Source organism: Trichosurus vulpecula, chromosome 9 (assembly GCF_011100635.1).
Source record: "Trichosurus vulpecula isolate mTriVul1 chromosome 9, mTriVul1.pri, whole genome shotgun sequence".
NCBI classification, from domain to species: Eukaryota; Metazoa; Chordata; class Mammalia; order Diprotodontia; family Phalangeridae; genus Trichosurus; species Trichosurus vulpecula.
The window spans coordinates 26,055,807-26,074,416 of record NC_050581.1 but is presented as its reverse complement, the minus strand read 5'-3'; the positions used below and the strand labels follow the sequence as shown (position 1 = coordinate 26,074,416).

The 18,610-nt window shown below is 37.6% G+C and overlaps 1 protein-coding gene across 2 annotated transcripts in view; it reads right to left on the bottom strand.

Annotated features, from left to right (window-relative positions):
• ELAVL2 (ELAV like RNA binding protein 2) overlaps positions 1-18,610 on the bottom strand; it is an 84,073-nt gene that overhangs the window by 33,913 nt on the left and 31,550 nt on the right. For both annotated transcript variants that reach the window (XM_036739713.1, XM_036739714.1), the window contains exon 3: positions 7,270-7,373. In XM_036739713.1, coding sequence (XP_036595608.1) covers positions 7,270-7,373 — 104 coding nt within the window. The remainder of the gene's footprint in view (positions 1-7,269; positions 7,374-18,610) is intronic.

Below are 18,610 nucleotides of genomic sequence, written 5' to 3'. Positions count from 1 at the left end.
AATACTTCTGTGCTGATCAGTAGTGTTATCAGCCCCATAAGTTTCCTGCCCATTTCCAGAATAGGCAAGATAAGGTGAAACCCAGTCCCCTCAAAAATGAAAAGAAAAAGAACAAAGGGGGAAAAAGAAGAAAATTAAAATAAATGGTATCAGTAGGGTGTGTGTGCGGTGATGTGCATGTGTGTGTGTGTGTGTGTGTGTAGCTTTCCCTATTGTTACCGACATCAGGCGAAATAGTATGAAGAGTTTGGAATTATAAGATCTAGGGTAAAAAAGTCTTCAAGGAAGAAAAGCTTTTCTTGTAGTATTCTAAGAACACAACTTTTGAATGAAATTGTACTGTATGTGTAGGGTCTTTTTCCTCCAAATGACTGCAGAGAGATTTCACACCACATTCATCTGTACCGTTTCCTACGTTTGAAATTTAATAGCAAGACCAAATAACTATTTATTGCCTTCAGAAGGCCTGTTAGAATAAATTGGAACTATTGGAAGAGCCCTGGGAAGATCCAATTAGAATGTTAATTTTCCAATTAGTTCATTAGTACAATGAAATAGACTCACTCTCATAAAAGACTGAGTTGGAAGGGGCCTTAGATCTTCCATGACAACCCTCCTCATCTTAGAGAAGAGGTTGGGCCTAGCCCAAGGTCACACAAACAGCAAGGCCCAACCTGTGATTTGAAGCCAGGCCCTTTGACTCCAGCTATTCAGCTCCATAGTCATTCAGCTGTATTACAATGAGTTTATCAGATTATCTAATTATCATGATACAAAGCAGGGACAGCTTAGCCCAGAGAAAGTGTATAGGGGATAAAGGAGCAGAGAAAGGAGAGCTGTTAGGGAAAGCATCCAAGTTCTTTCTAGAAATAAGCTCTCTAGTTTCCTCCAAGGCTAGAGATTCTCATTAATAAGGTAAGTCAAAACAAGTGGAAACATATCTATTTATTTTAATTAAAAGGACAAATTACATATTACTTAAAAGATCCTTATGCCACAGGCTCACCCTGTTGCTAACCCCTGACTTAGTCCCAAAGCTCTAGCGCTAAAACCTAACCATGTGATACTAGATAAGTCATTTAGTCTTTCTGAGTCCTGTTTCTTTATCAATCAAAAAGGTGTAATACCCTACTGCAGAGCGAGTTTATGAGGTATGCTACAAATTGGAGGGAGAAGCATGTTTGAAGGAGAGGAGAGAAAATAAGGCAGAAGGAGAGACTGACACAGAGATAGAGAGGTAAATAGATTGAGAGACAGAGGAGACACACAGATGGACAAATAGACACACCTAGATACAGGGAGAGAATTATTGAGAGAAATGATTGGTTCAAGAAAGATCACAAACCTGGTACCGAGGCATGATATGGTAGTGATGGAAGAGATCAAGGAACCAGACATCTGTTGGAGCTCTATCTATGATAAAAGCAGAGGTGAATCCTGACTTGCTTAATTTATGCCTTCATCCTTTAAAATGGAGAAGTCAAAAGAGAAACAAATCTTTTCTTGACCTAGTTCTGACCAAAGAGGAACCATCAGCTAAAAGAGAAATCACGGGGACTTTTCTGGGAAGTGAACATTTCCTTTTGGAATCTGGGATAGCAGAGTGGAATGCTTGGTATAGTCTCACATGCAGCCTAGATTTTGGAAGAGCAGGGTTCAGTGAGTTCACACAAAGGACAGAGAGGATCCTGTAGATTAAAATGCTATAGGGAAAAGCAGCCTAAGAAGTCTTAAGAATGAAATTCTACCACCACAGTATGGAATGGTTATTCCATGAAAACGGAATAAAAAGAGCTGACCAAAGAGACATATATGGATATAGAAAGAACTTATAAACCAACCTGGATATCTGAAATGTGTGTCTTAGAAGATAAAGTAAGGTCACGTAAGAGAAGATGAATACAAAGATAAGGCACTGTCAAATTAAAAAGTGGCAAAAATATTAAGCTAAATCTTAGTTATTAAGAACCCTCCAAATTAAGAAAACTTTACTATGTTAATTCCAGTACCAGATGATTATCATCAAGGATATATTCTGAAAGTATTATGAATTAATCATGATTTGCCTGATAAATAAATCCAATTTCCAAAGGATAACAAAACATCTTCCATATGCGAACCTAGTTATTTCTGAACAATTACAACTTATAGAACCAGTTGCCAGGACAGCTAATTTCTTCAAGGTTGACAAGTTTCATTCATCAACGTATCATGCAGAAAGAGGACCAAGGAAAGGAAGCTCTTTGAAAGCACTGAGAGTTGTTTAACTTTTGCTACAGGAACACCATCGCCTGGACAACCCTGAACCTCCTTCTGCAAACTGGAGAAACTTCTTTCCTCCTGTCCTAATTGGAGGCTGCCTCTCCCAGGATATTACTTCAGGAAAGTCCCAGTCCTATTTCACGTTACTCCCTGCTCTCCGGCAATTTCCTTGTAAACTGCCTTTTGCCAGCTTTGTTTCTGGAAGGGGCATGAAAATTTCTACTTAGACCTCTACTTACTATGTCTATGACTTAAATCCATTGTTTCTCCCATTACAACGTAGACCCCTTGACAACAGCTTGTATAATGTCCAAAGGTGGGGAATCAAATGCCAAGTTCGGGAAACAGTTATCTAGTAGAATTCAGTTTAGCTAAATTTTTTAAATATTTAATCAAGGAGGATAGTATTGTTATTATTGTTTGTGCTTTGTTCTCAAAGAGGACCAATGACATCAGGAAGATGATGTCTTGACTTGCAAGTGAATTGGATTTAAGTGAAGCAGGGCTGTGCAAAGTCATCAGCCTCACTCTCTCTTCCAGAGTCATCAAAGTCCAGCGGCAAGACAGGTCAAGATGACTGGTGATGGCCCTAGATACAATGGGAGACTCTGGCCTTTTTAAGCTAAGGTCTTTCCCAGGTCTCAGTCTGAGACAACAAACATTTAGTAGTTAAAAGCTAGGTAAGAACTGAGGCAAAAGATGGCCTAGTTTGCTTTCACAAAAGAATTTAGGGGAATAGTATTTTAAAACAAGCTGGAGAGGTAGGTGGGGAGCAGATTATGGTGAAATTTAATGACGACTTAAGGATTCTTCTGTAAGGTTGGTGAGCAGGAGATGTAATGGTTAGGCCTGTGCCTCAGGAAAAGCATTTTGGCATTTATATAAAAGATGGGTCAAAGAGGGGTAGATTTTGAAAGTACAGGGACCAATTAGGAGATTTTTACACTAGCCTAAGCAAGCAGTGATAAGGGCCTGAACTACAGTAGGCTTGAGAAGAGGCAGACATGAGAGTTACAAAACATCTGATTGGATACCAAGAAAGGTGTTAAATACGGTTATGAACCCGAATGGCTGAGAGGTTGGTGGTACTCTTAACAAAAATGAGAAGTTTAAAGGAAAGGCAGGTTCAAGGGACAAGACTGATTCATAAAATGCAAAGACTCCCAAATTATCAGAGGATTCTACATGAAATACCTCAGGCATACACACATATACATATATACATACACATACTTGTATGTGTCTGTATGTATATGTGTGTGTAGTATGTGTGTGCGTGCATACACACACACACATAAAATAATAACACAAGCCTATCTGAAGGATAAAATCCGTAAGTCCCCTTTTCTCCAACATACTATGCTTTTAGGAAAAAGTTTCTCCTATCCTATACCGTATTAAATACACACACTATTGAGGAAAATGAAAATGGATGTGCCTTTTGCCCCGCACCCCACATTGGCAGGCTCAAGAATCATTGGGAGAATTTCTAGAAGGATCAATAACACAACAATCTCCAGGAATCTGTATTTTGGAATGGAATGAAGGAAATTATCTTAGATCTCCAATTTCTTTAACTTTCCATCTGATACCTGCAAAAGATTGTGCTTTGATTACAGCACACACTTGGTGCTTATTTATTATCTATATAGCTATAGGGCAGACATGACCTCTCTGGACTTTCATTTCATTATTTGTACAATCAAGAGGGGAGAATCACAATTAATTGTGGAATGTGTTTATTTGATAAAATCTAAACAGCAACAAAATTTCAAACGTTCCCTCATTTCAAGGACGCTTTTTTTTAAGGGAGGAATGCGTATGGGGATAAGACCAGACTTGTGGTTGAGATTTCACTGGAGAACGGAAAACTCCTGATGAGTTCTGTATTGTACCTGTACAGATTACCTGCTCTGTAATTTATAGCAGAGCAACATATTTTGTATATTAGGCTCTATTAAAGTTCCATTTAAAATTTACAGACCTCTATAATATTCTTGTAAACTCTACTCTTTAACATAATCAGAAAATAGAACATACTGGTTAACTAAATAGCTTGATGAAAAGATGCTGTATATGGATTATCAATTGTCAAAATTGGATAATAAAATAACTTAACACAAACTGCATTCAATATAGTATAATTTGTCTGATAACTCAGAAAGCTTTTCCAAATTTTACAATGAATCAGGTCATCATTATAAACATAAATCAATATACCAAATATAAATATACAGAAACTCCAGTTGAGGAGTTTGCAGGTGGTAGAATGTCAGATAAATCCATTTTTACTATATTTTCAATAGGCAGTTTATTATGTGCCTAGCACTGTGCTAAAATAAAAACAGAAAAAATATGACCTTAACTCTGAGGAATTTATAATCCAACAGGGGATAAGACTGGTTAATAACAGGTGCATGGTACAGACTAAAAGTGTTATCATATTTTAGAGAAGGCACAAAGACAAGCTGAAGGGATAGAGAAAAACTTAAAGGAAGTGATGAGGACTTGAGCTCGCCCCTCAAGTATGGAAGAAATAAGATCAATGAAGATGAATAGGGAGGTCTTTCTAGACAGCAGGCACAGCATGACCACAGAAGCGGGAATTAATGTGGTATGACCAGAATATTGTGAAGAGACTGTTTTAACTGCAGTAAAATGTTAGCATTTTGAGAGTATTAAAAAGTAAGGTTGGATACACAATGAAGGGATATTGGGGAGAAGGGGAGGGAAAGAATGGCAAGGGGAAAGGATTTGAAGCTAGGGGCTTAGATGCCACGGTAAGCACTATGGAAATATTATAGATTCTTGAGTAAGCAAGTAGCATAATGAAAGTGATGTTTTAGGAAGATTAGTCTAATTACAAAAAGCCAGATGGATTGGAGGGCAGGGAAGAAAAATTTATGGCAGGATACCCTAGGGATCTGAAAGACAATACAGGTTTCCAGAAAGTACTCAGAATCAAGGAATAGACTGGGCACTGAAAGAAGAAAATTTGGCTCAATATATTGTTTTAAAAGAGAAAAAACACAAGTGATCTCTAATTGAAACCAAAAATTTGAAAAAAATAAACAGACAAATAAAATATCATATAGGATTGGAAAGTGGTTGTGCTTTTCCTCCCAAAGAAGTCTGGGCCAAATTGGGGGTACCAGCTGTTATCTGATATTTTTGCAAGAATTGAATGGGGGAAGGGAGGGCAATAACAGCTTGTTGTTACTAGCTCCTTTGTCTCAGAAAATCAAAAAGGAAATAACAGATGTCAGAATGTAAAAGTCACTAGTCATTACTGTCCTTTAATCCTTCAGTCCTAGATTTTTTTTCTCCACTTGTTCTAGAAGCCGAGTCCAACTAAGGATAAAACCTACAGTTATAGTCAGTCAGTGAAAAGTACCCAACAGCAATAGCTTTTCCCTTGTTAACTGTAGCTTTCCCCCCCCCAAGAAGGTGCCCTGTTTTTCTCACACTCCTCATTTTCTCCCCCTTACCACTACTTGCCAGATCATCTACGAAAGTTAGGCTATCTGGAGAGGTCTAACTAAATGAGACATGGATTGGAAAAGAGATAGGGAAAAGGGGTAAACTTCCATTTTTACATACCTCCTTCCATTCACTCATTTACTCAAGGGTGTTGGAGGCCAACTACATTTAACAGAAGTTTCCAGAAAGCAATGATAGAACCAAGGATAGAAAGAAGAGAAGCCATGTACACATCTAGAAACTTTATGCCTTTTAGCAAGGGGTTTTGTTTGTGTATGAGTGCATTTCATGTGTATGTATACGATGAGTACTTAGTAACACATGTGCTACTACATATTCTGATCTTTTTATACAATATCGCAGACTACACACAAAAATATGAGTAATTAGGGAAGCCAATACAAACTTAAAAGTTTAGTGTCAACACAGAATGATTTCTTAAATTTTAGGTCAAAAAACTTTTACGTTAAGTTCTCTGGTACATTATCAATTCTCTTCTCTACTGAAGTGGCTGGTTTTCCGTTTTCAATTCAGGCTGAATCTTAGAGGCCTTCAGGCCATAGATAATTCATTTTCAAGTTTTAACAGGCCATTCCTTTTTAAGTCATTGATAGGACAGACCTGCTAGGTGATTTTTTAAAAAGCAAAATTAACAGTATTAAGCAAAATGAAGTATATAAAATGGCAAAACAACATATAGACTAACAAATACTTTTAATGGTCCTGATGGAGGCAACTTCAAATGCTGATAAAATAGTTTCCAAAAACCTGAACAAAAACAAGCAAAAACTCATTGCAAATACCTAATAGGGCCATAAATACACCCAAAAAAAGAACTATCGCCATTCTTTAGCATCTCCTCTGCCCTTTTCCCTTATTAGTGCCTTGGTTATAGACTAACTTACTAATTTCAGAAGCAAAGGCTCCTTCTCCTTCTTAAAAAAGAATCTGTTATCTACAGACTAGAGAGTTTCTTTCACCATATAACAGCTTTCAGAAACTTAAAAAAATGTGGATAGTTCACCTGTGGAACTGTTCGGTTATCCCAAGTATTGCAAATCTAAAAGAACACATACCACTGACAAAGGAAAGGAAATAATTAAGGGAGGAAACCCTCAAAATCCACTTACGTCAAACTGAACAAAACTTGCAAAGGCAAAAAAGAGTTTTGTTTTAAAAGTTACTAGTCAAAAAAGTATCCATAAAGGAAGACCTATACTTAAGTTTCTCCATGGTGTGTGCCTTAAGCAAATCTCAATTATCACTCATTAATAAATGTAGCACTTGTGAAGGATTAGTTTCTTTTCCCCTTCAAAGCAATTTATTTATGGCATTAAAAAAAGAAGCCTTAACAGTCAGAAATAGGTACAGGAGATCAGATTAACTATAACCAACTTTAAATATATACCCCCACAAACACACACCCATCAGGTTCTTTGTCTTGTTTTTAGTACTTAAAAAAAACCCAACAACCTATAAAGCTCCAAGCAGCTATAAAAATTGACAGAAAAAAAAACACAAACATACTTTTATTGTTTTGGTTTGAAGTCTCAATCCATTCAGCGTGTTGATAGCTTTTTCTGCATCCTTAGGGTCAATGTAGTTCACAAAGCCATACCCCAAGCTCTGCCCTAATAAAGGGAGGGGAAAAAGAAGACACACATTAGTTCCACAGAGCTGCCAGGCACTAAGTCAAAGTATGGTGTATAGTCTTGCTTCTTGGGCACTAGCACGAATCCATCTGTGCCAAAAATAAATCCTTCTGTATTCATTCCTGACATTAATGCTTATATGATCTTCCAAAGCTTTTCAGCTCCTGTCACGTGAATTAAAGAGAGAGAGAGAGAGAGAAAGAGAGAGAGAGAGAGAGAGAGAGAGAGAGAGAGTGAGTATGTATCAGTCTGTTCTGAAAGAGAAGAATTATGTAGATCCATAAAGAACCTGTTCCTAGGCCCATAAATTTAGAGCCTGAAGGCACCTGGTCCAACTCTCTCATTTTTACAGATAAGCAGACCCTGGGAAGTTAAATGTCTTGCCCACAGTCAAACAGGGAATAAGCCTCAGAGGGAGGATTCAAATCCAGGTCCTCTGACTCCTAAGCCAGTGGTCATTCCACTTTATATAAGGTTAGCTAGTTACACAACCATTCATGTTTCAACTAAATAAGCATTTGTTAAATGGCTAATACAGGCCAATCACTGTGCTAGGCACTTCAGATACGGCACAAAACAGGACAGGCAATGTGCAGCTCATATTCTACTTTTTCTTAGCAGTAAGCTGTGTTTAGTTCAGGCTACATACATGTGAGATGGAATGTTCCTCAAGTTTCTTTAATGGATATGGGGCAGAACAGATGATCTGAACGCCATAAGGTTTTATATCAAGCAAGTTCAAGGTCTATTGTAGAAGATGGAAGAGAGAATTGGGTGCTTAGTATGTCAAGAAAAAGAAGCTTCCTGACATTAGGGATCCTTTCCAAGGAAGTCTTTTTTGTGTAGCCTATGAATCCAGTTTTCAGCTTTGCTTCAGGAATGCTGCTAAAGTTCCCTAATCTGAAGAGGGTGGGGAAACAGCACAAATGGGGTAAATCGGAGCTAAAAATCAAGGGAATCTGAGTGGTTCTAGCCAAACCTAAGATCTTCACTTTTGAAATGAAAAACATTATCAAGACTATTTGAGAAATGCTTTATCCCTTTATCCTAAAGGGAGAGAAGAATGACTATTTATCCAAGTTTAAATAAGAGAAGTATTAATCAGAATAAGAACAGAAGCAAAGTTCAATTACCTGGAACACAGTAGGTACATAACAATAATCATAGCTAACATCTGCACAATGCTTCAAGGTTTACAAAATTGTTTGTGTATGTGTGTGTGTGTATAAAATCTCATTGAATACATACAAATAGCCCTGTGAGGTAGATGGCATTATCCCCATTTTACAAATGGGTAAGCTAAGGTTTAGAAAATGATTTGATCAGGGTCTCATAGATAATACCTGAAACAGAATTTTAACTTAGGGTCTTCTCAACTGCAAGTCCAGCCCTTTATCCATTGGTAGATATCAGCTATTACTGTCATCAAAACGCAGGGTGGAGAAGTAGAACTTTCACCTTCTCCGCTCCAGCCAGTCAACTCCTGCCTCATGACCAGCCACCTCCATCACTGCCCACCATGGGGAGCAGAGAACTTTCTCCTTCTGGATCCTTATCTCTGCTGGAAACATCCCAGAGTCCCATTCCACTTTAACCATTAAATACACTATCTTCTTGTTAAGGGACTTTCCTGTCATTATTCCTGAAGATCTCGTGGACCTGCCATGTGCCCTGATTCCTATGCCTCCATGCTACTATTTTTCTACGAGCCATGAACTGAAAATAAACATCCTTTCTAGGTTGTCTCCCCCAATTAGAACATGAGATCCTCAAAAGCAGGGGCTGTCTTGACTTTCTATTTGTATCTCAGCTATGTTGTGTTTAATAAATGCATTTCCACTCCTCTGATCTTCTTGCTGCTCCTTGAACAAGACACTACATCTCTTGGCTCTGGGTATTTTCACTGGCAGTCAATTGCGCCTCTAAAGTACTCTCTTCTTTTCATCTCTCCTAGGTTTCTTCAACTTCAAGCACCAGCTAAAACACCACCTTCTATAGGAAGCCTTTCTTAATCTCTCTTAATTCTATTATCTTTGCTTTGTTGATTACTTCGTATTTCTCTTTTACATAACTTATTAGTACACAGTTGTTTGCATGTTGTCTTTCCCATTAGATTGTGAGCTCCTCAAGGGTAGGCTCAAGGGTAGGGACTGTCTTTTATTCTTTCTTTGTATCCCCTGAGTTTAGAACAGTGCCTGGTACATAGTAGGCACTTCATACATATTTACTGACTGAATATATATAAAATTTAAAACAATAATTCTCTTTGGAGAGATGTCCCACTAAAAGAAGCTGGAACACACTGTTACAAATTTATCCCTTTTAGGTTAAGTCTCTCCCCCCACCCCCGTCAAATGAATCTAATGCTAACTCAGGTCAGGAGTAATAGAAGCAGATCTTAAAAACATGTGACTGACTCCATTAAAAATAAGTTTCAATTTACATATTATTCTAAACACAAAAGTGCCACAAAATAAGCTTATTCATCATCAGTATGCAATACGCAATCTATACAACCAAACAAGTAAATATTAATTAAATACTATGGGGAGAGGCAGGAATGAAAATGTATTACTTTGACTTAGCAGTTGTTCTATGACGAATTATTCAAATACCCCTTGTAATTAAAACCAGACAAATTCCATTTATTAATGACCCTCCTTATTTCATCCACAAATTCTACACAACAGTAGAAACCTTTAGATTTATGCTAATCCTTCTTTATTAGCGAGTCTCTGTCTTTTTAGGGCCTTCTTTCTTCCCCTGCTGCACATAATACCAACCAGGTGAAAGAACCATATAACATTTATGGCAATGGCAAAGACAATGAAATATTACAGCATCCGCTACTCTCAAGTGTCACAGAAAACTCATGAGTTGGCAAAAGAATCTTATTTCAGGATACCATATATTGCAGTGTATAAAAGTTGACCTTTTAAGGTTTAAAAAAAATCTTGATCAAAATTGGGGTCAATTTTTATACTCCATATGTTGGCAGCTCATGCCTTCCATCCCAGGCTCCTAGAAGCAGCTGCTCAGGGTCAATGATTATTCTACCCCAAAGCAACAGCACTAACTCCCCAACCATGTAGGTCTGATCGCTGTCCATCAAACGCTAATTAAGTAGTGTAGCTGGTGAAGGGGCTAAGGTCATTCCAATCAACCTACAGACCAGGTCAATGACACACCCCACAATATTCATTAACTTTTAATATTCTTGTACACCTAAGCTAGCATAAAGTAATATGGGATTCACCAACAGAATATCTCACAAATAAATCTCAACCCAGAAATCTAGAATAAGAAAAACTTAATGGAGCCTAAAGGCGTTCCTTAATACACAAAGCCTACAGGATAATACAGAGGATTGACCAGATGCTTTCCATTCATACTGCTAACAAAAGGCAAAGCAGTTAAGCCCTAGTGTTCTGGTATTTAGGATAGGTATTTTAAGGATCTCAAAGCCTAGCCACAGTGGTCCAGTGAGAAGTAGACTGAGAATTGAGTGTTGAACAATTTGAATTGATAATAAGAGTTAATTAGCACTAGAATGGTAGTGGAATCCCCTTCTCAGGAGGTCTTTAAAAACCTCATAGATTCTCAGTTGTTTGAGACAGTTTAGGTACAGTCTAGCCTAGAGGCAGGAAGATGGATTAGATCACTTTGGATTTTACAATTTAAGCTTATTAAAACTTGAATAATGATCCTTGATCTTTTTATATAGCACTTTAAGGTTTTCAAAGTTTGGAACAATCGTCCCATTTGAGATGCTCCAACAACCTAGAAAGGTAGAGGTAACTTCAGGTATGATCTCCATTGTTCAGAAATGGAAACAAAGTCTGATGTTATTTTATTTGCCTATGGACACACACAGCTATTAAGTGTCAGGATGAACTCTGAACCTAGGTCTCCCCAATTGATTCTAAGTCCAGCACTCTATCCACTGAACTACTTCCCCTTAAAACAATGTAAATATGACAATAAAACTAATTACCAAAAACATGTTTTATCTGGCAGGATTTTGCTGTTGCTTTTAAATCAGAGAAAGAGTACTGAATTTTGAGTTGAGGGGTGCCTGAACTCTAATTTCAGCTCTGCCTAATCTTGGGCAAATCGTTTGACCTCCCCTGGACCTCGGTTTCCTCATCAGCAAAAAGGAAGGGGTTAGAGACTAGATTAGGGGTGGGGAACCCGAAGCCTTGAGGCCACATGTGGCTTCGAGGCCTCAGGTTCCTCACCCCTGGACTAGACAGTCTTCAAGGTCTCTCCAAGCTCTAAATCTGATCAACTCTTGACAGAAGAAACACATTGGACCCAAAATACTAATGACAGAGAACCATCGAGATTTATGGTATGTTAAAGTATAAACTCCTCTGTTTTGCTTTTAAAGCCTTTCATAGCTTCACCTCAACCCGATTGGTACACCATCCATTTCCCTTCATGCACTATACAATTTGGTCAAAACTGGTTGAAATCTGTAACTTACACTCTATCTCCTGTCTGTCTCTCTGTCATACACTTAGTCATCTGCTATATTCACTTCCTTTTCATCTACAAATCATGGAATTCCTTCAGAAAGTTCTTCAGGACTGAGCTCCCCCACCTTCTACATGATGCCTTCCCCCCATCCCCCACATTTAATTTTCATGTAATATATATACTTACATATGTATACACTGTCTCCCTTAATAGAATATAACCTTCCTATGGGCAAGGACTATTTAATTTTTTGTCTTTGTTGCCTAACACCTAGCACAGTACCTGATACATTGTGGCACTTAATAAACGCTTTGTTGAATGGTTAGGTTTATAACTTACCATGCTGGATCATTTATCCATTCAGTCAGTTCTCTATCATTGATCTGCATTACCTGTTCCCACTCTCTGCAACCACTACCATGGAGTATGCTTCTCCTGTGTGGGCCCTTTGCCCTCTAGGAGATGTGCTGGAGGGCAAGATTACCCTAAGCAAAAACAAGTATTAAAGCTGCCTAAGGTAAAGACTTCATTCTTAAACCAGAGTAGGACATCCTTTTGGGGGCGGGGGGAGGAGGTTGAGGGAGTGGAAGTGGGAATACCAGTACCTTCATGGGCTATCTAGTGAGATCCAACATGCCACCATGTACATATTATACATAATAGGAATGTAGTGAAGTGCTTGATATCTGGATATTTTCCTATAATGCTGTTTCTAGATTAGTAATTGACGTAAGAGTTTTAGGGATAGAACTAAATATGACTTCACTGTTACAGAGAATTGAATCCTGGTGAGAAACTCTTTCACCAATGCAACTTAGCAACTTCCCCAGCTTCATTTGCTCTAACTTTTAACAATGACCCAGGTGAGAAAATGAATCTATGAAATTATCTATGCAGGTCAAAACCTTCTCTATGACTTCTAGCCTCAGAAATTTGTAGAAATCTAATGTCAAGTCACTCACCTTGGGTCACACATGCAGTATGTGCTGGGGCAGAATTTGAACCCAAGCCTTTCTTGGCATTATGGTGCCTCTCTTAGAATTATATTCCCTATAAATGTGAAAATTATGGTGCCCCGAAGTCTACATATAATTCCAAGCAACTAAATCTGAAAACTGCACCAAAACTCCAAATCGCTAATAAGAAAAGTGCAAATCAAAACAACTCCAAGGCTTCACTTCCCATCCAACAAATTGGCAGAGATGACCAAAGATGGAAATAGCAACACTGGAGGGGTCTTGGAAAGACTGCTGCACAACTACAATGGAGTTGTGAAGTGGCCCCATTTTTCTGGAAAGCAATATAGAATTATATTATGAGATTAATCTGTCTATACCCTTTTGATCAAGAAATCTCTGTTAGGCATATATCCCAAAGAGGTCAATGACACATAGAAAGGTCACATACCTACCAAAACATTTGTAGTAGTACTTTCTTGTAGAGGCAAAAAATTGGAATCAAAATAGATGTCCATTGAGTATGGCTAGGTAAATCATTCTATATGAATGCAAAAGAAATGTTACTATGCCATAAACAACAAATAGGCTTATATGGGAAGACTAATAGGAACTGATGCAAAGTAAAGTAAGCAGGACCAAGAAGATAACATACAAAGTTATTTTAACAGAAATGGAAATTACAACAAAAATTGAAACTGAATTCTGTGTAATTATAATGACCCAGATTGGTCCCATAGAAAGGACATGATAATAAACCTCCCTTTTGTATGATAATAAATCTGTCCTCTCCTTTGCAAAGGCAAGTGACTCTGAGGTAGAAAATAGCACATGCTGTCAAATTTGATTGATGTGTTATTGGTTTTGCGGAACTGCCTTTTCCCCTTTTGTTTCCCCAGTGTTTCTCTGGTGGGGGATGGGAAGAGCTGTATTTGGAAATGAAGGGGTGGCAAGGGATGAGGGAAGGAAAGTAATGATTTGTGACCATATAAACAGCCATCTTCCATTCTTCTTTAGAATTAAACCACTTGGGTGGTCTTGAGTCATTAGGACTCTTTTAACATTTCTTCAAATGTCTGAAACCACCCCGCTACCACTTACAGAAAAAGGTCATAGAGTTCACTTTAGACCTCCTGAACAATTAACTATGATGGCTGAGTTAAAGAACCACGGCTGGATTCAGTGAACTATCTCAACATTTTACTGATAAGCACACTTGACTGACTTTTTACATACGCAGGAGATCTGGACTTAAACCTGATAAGCACACTTGACTGACTTTTTACATACGCAGGAGATCTGGACTTAAACCTCAGCGGCTACTCCAACTTAATGATACTGCACAAATTACATAGTATCTCTGAACCTCTTTGAACCTCATCTGATCCAAGACAAATTTTTAACTAGCTGATAAGACTTGTCACCAAAGGTCCTTCTTAAAAGTTACATGTGTTTAAAAACTGAATATTCCTTCTCAGTGCATGTCACTCCCTTCACTCTGGTCACCTCGCCCTTCAGCAGAACAGTAGCTCTCAACATTCAGTCATAGAACTTAATCCTGCATGGGGCCAGAGAGATGTTCTGATTCGATCCCCACCTTCCACAAGTTAAGCAATGGATGCCAGATAAGCAGTATGGCCTTTGGACAAGTCATTTTAACTTAGTACAAGTAGAATTCTCATCCAGGTCCTCTGATGCCAACTGTGGTACTCTTTCCACTAGACCCCACCCACTTCACAGTTCCAAAATTTTAAGTTACTACACTGTCCAGATGTGATATGTCACACACAGAAAAAGAGTGGTCAGATGTATTGTGTGGCTTCACAAGTAATCGGCTTGATAAGGACATTAAATACTTCAAGACCTAAAAATTGGCATTTTCACAATTACCATAATAAAATGAAATCTCAATTTAAAAATCATGTCTTGTATGGAATTTGATAGATTTACATAAATCTGTTTCACAGATCTACAAGTATGAATTATGAGGTGTCAGCATGTAATTTTGTTTTAAGTGCTTTTTCACTAATATAATTGAGTCTGCCGAGACTATTCAAATACAGTCAATGAAAAACGCAGATAGTGAATTTTATAAAACCTGATAATTGAATCAACAATAAAAAGTGTCTACACTGATTGATGTGTATCTATTATTTCATTTAAAGAAGTAGTGATGTTTCAAGAGCTAGAAAGGTACAAAGCACCATTTATTTTTAAAAATACCTCTCTATTCCTAGAAATAGGTCACCACAATATTCTCTGACTGGCAGCCTCTCCTGGGTCCTTCAGATGGACATAGGAAAATGAGACCATCTAAGAAAAGAACAAATTTAAGCATCTCTGTGTTTTCAATACTGTAAGCCTGAACAAAAAAGCACAGGCATCTGATTTTAAATTATCGTTGTATCAGGGAATTTCCTTGTTTCCTCCTCCTCTTCCTTTTTTTTTAAGACCCTTTCTTCCCTCATCACATCACCATAACAATTCTCGTTCCTCAATTCCACTGTAGGTCTACACACTACTAAGTTCCTAACAGTTCAGATGGAATTCTGTTCTTGAGCACTCATTGTGCTCCTCTAGTCACAAAAGCTATGTGCCATAGTTTCTCCCTTCCAGCCTCAAGCACCAGAAACAAAAGGGGGCATATTAAAAACAGAGATCTAATCTGTAATGAAGCCAATCAGGCACAATGTTTATACCAAGGGGTCTAATGGGAGAGGACCTTAGAATAAGAGTGGTATAAAGTGCTTGATATTCCTTTCTACAGTATTCAGTAAACAAATCTTAAATGTTCAGTTCCTGCCAACTTTAATTCCCTGCCTTCTGTAAATACAGTATGCCATTTTTAGAAAGTCATCCATTAAAAAAAGGCAAGCTATGAATATGGGTCTCTGTATTTTCTTCTGATTGAGCAGGACAGATTCTCAGTTTAGGGAATAGGAAACCCTAGAAAGGAAAGTATAATAGGATAGCAGCAGAGTTTCCCCGAAAGCCTCTTAGGCATTTTAACAAGCTTCCAAAGGACATTACCAGGGATTATAACAAGGATAGAAAATTCAACCTATCCATTCACATAATGCAGAAAACAGATGGCTCACTAAAGATCCCTTTCAAACCATGAAATTGGCACAAATAGAAAGGTATCCTGAACAGACTTTTTTTTAAAGGACATAGAAAGCTATTTAGGCTTATATTAATTTCAGTTGAAAATCTAAGTTCTCTGTTAAAATCTAAGTTTCTGGTCAGCATAATATTTATAAGTGACTACTAACTTACTTATGATGGGCAAGTATCCATAACACTCATGCATTTTCCATTCAAGTTAATTAGCTATCCCCACTAATTACACAACTGGTGGTAGTATTGTACGTTATCAACTTCCTAGCAATGCAGTATGACCTTGCATTAAGTTGTGGGAAATTGTGATTTCTCAATAGGTCCTAATTTGCAATACACTTTAGAAAATCTTAAGTCTCCCTAGAAAAGCGGCACCAGACAGCATATCTCATTCTGTACAGGAAAAGGGAAATAGGGTAACTTGTAATTGAAACGCGAAGGAAAAAAACCCACCTAACACTACTGCAGGAAATAAAATGAACTCCATCTTAAATTAATACATAAAATTCTTCTGACTAAAAACTACTTTTGAGATAAAATTTGAAAAAAAAGTGAAAGATAGATATGGAGAGATTCAAAGGTTATGGGTTTTAAGTCCACCCCCATCCTCCACCTCTTACTGAGAAATAGCATGGTGGAGCAAAGGGCATGGTAGATTGGGAGTGAGGGGACATAGGTTTAAATTTCAGCTTTCTGCAAGTCCTTTTCCTTCTCTGGGACTCAGGTACCCCAATCTGCAAGATCTCTTTCTTGCACCTAGCATCTCAGGGTCTTCAAGAGACCAAACTTCCTACCCTGTGGATTTTATATCATTCCTTAAAAATAAAAGAATTCCATAATCAAAAACTGAGAGGTCTCCATGATGAACCTAATGTCTAAAGAGTTGGGAGGAAAAAGGGTATGGGTACTCGAGAACAGACCTTTTTCTGGAGGAGAGACTCTTTTACTTAGGATAAACAGATTCTGACTTGTTACATTTTAAAATAGTCACATTGTATGTATGCGATATTATGCTTTACAATTCTCAAAGCACTTTCATATCACATGTCCTTAAAAACAAATCTTGTGAGACCCAGCATTATCATCATTGTTTTAGAGATAAGGAAATGGGGACTCAAGCTAACTGTAGCAAGATCTTCTGAATTCTAGTCCAGTGTTAATCCTACTATGCCTTATTTTTGCTAATCTGAAACAAATATTCAGGCCAAAAAACCCATTGAAATATTCTATTTTCTCTCATGAATGCCCTTCAGTTTGTCATTAAGGTGTTTTTTGCTACTTGCCTTTACCTCTCAATGCTTAAAATCAAGGGATTTATTTATGTTAACTCTATTGGGGATGGGGACAGAAAATAGAAGTCCGTTCTTTAGTTCCTGAAATACTGAGTGCTGAGAAACAGGGGAAAATACACCGGCAACTGTGATAGTAAAAAAGGGCATCTGTTGCTGGCCTCTACCACCAACCGGGTGTCAACTCTCACAAAAAAAGAAAAGAATAAAGAACAACTAAGCAGCCATAGAACAGCAGGGCAGCTTCTAAACATGTTTTTTCTCTTCCTGCCAGTGACCTTTTTTTAAAATTCAGAACTGGCATGAAAAATCAAAGAAGCACTAAACATCATAATTATAACTTTACTACAGCAAAATGATTTCTCAGTTCATGTAACAAATCTATTTGGTTTGATGTGTCACACTAAATTACACAGTTGTGCCTAAAAATAGCTAAATGTCATTTGCAAAAATCAAACATGTCCAAATTTTCTATAGAGCTCTGAACTCTTCCCTGTTTTCGTCCTGAAGAATGGGAAACATACTGACCATTAAAATCTACAGTACACTTCCTTTACAAAGGAACTCCAGTTAGAAATTAGTAAATTTCCTTCTAAAAATAAAAGTTAAGGTTAGACCAACTGAAAGCCTTAGAAATCAAGAGGCCTGCTAACTGACAGCTTCCAATGCAAAATGTGAGAAATCTATGGGAAATTCAGGGCTCCCTGGGATGTGAATGTTTGTTTTTGGTTAACCAAAAACTGACAGATCAAAGCATAAATTCTAACTACAAAATGTTGCCAGCAGAAACTACAGTACTCAAGAAATACTGAAGTACTAGTCTACGTATCCACATCATTTATTAAGTGCCTACTATGTTCTAGGCACTGGTATAAAGGAAGAAACAATCCCTTCTTGCAATGAGGTTGCTCAGACATGAAAAATTTTACCTTTGACTAAATTATTCTATTATTCCAGAATAGCAATTCAGCAGACTTAGCCTTCTTTTCGTTACTCAGCTTACCCAGTACAATGTCTTGCGCACATTAGGCAATTAATGTTTGTCCAAATGAATTACCCACCCATGCAATTTTAATATTCAAAAGCAAAACTTTATCACATACATGTCTGTGATATCCCTAGATAAAAATCCCAGTTTATGAAACAGATGAATTAGAGATGGATATCTGAAGTGAATTTAAAGAGAGCTAGAATGGCGTAATAGATTGTGAACTAACAATAGAGTCAGGAAGACCAGGGTTCATTCTGCCTGGCACATTCTGGCTGTATGAGGTTTCACTTCCAAGGCAACAATGAAATGCCTATCTGCATTGCTGGAGAGAGTTTTCATATTTTGAATATACTCTACACTGATAAAATTTCAGATATGGGAATA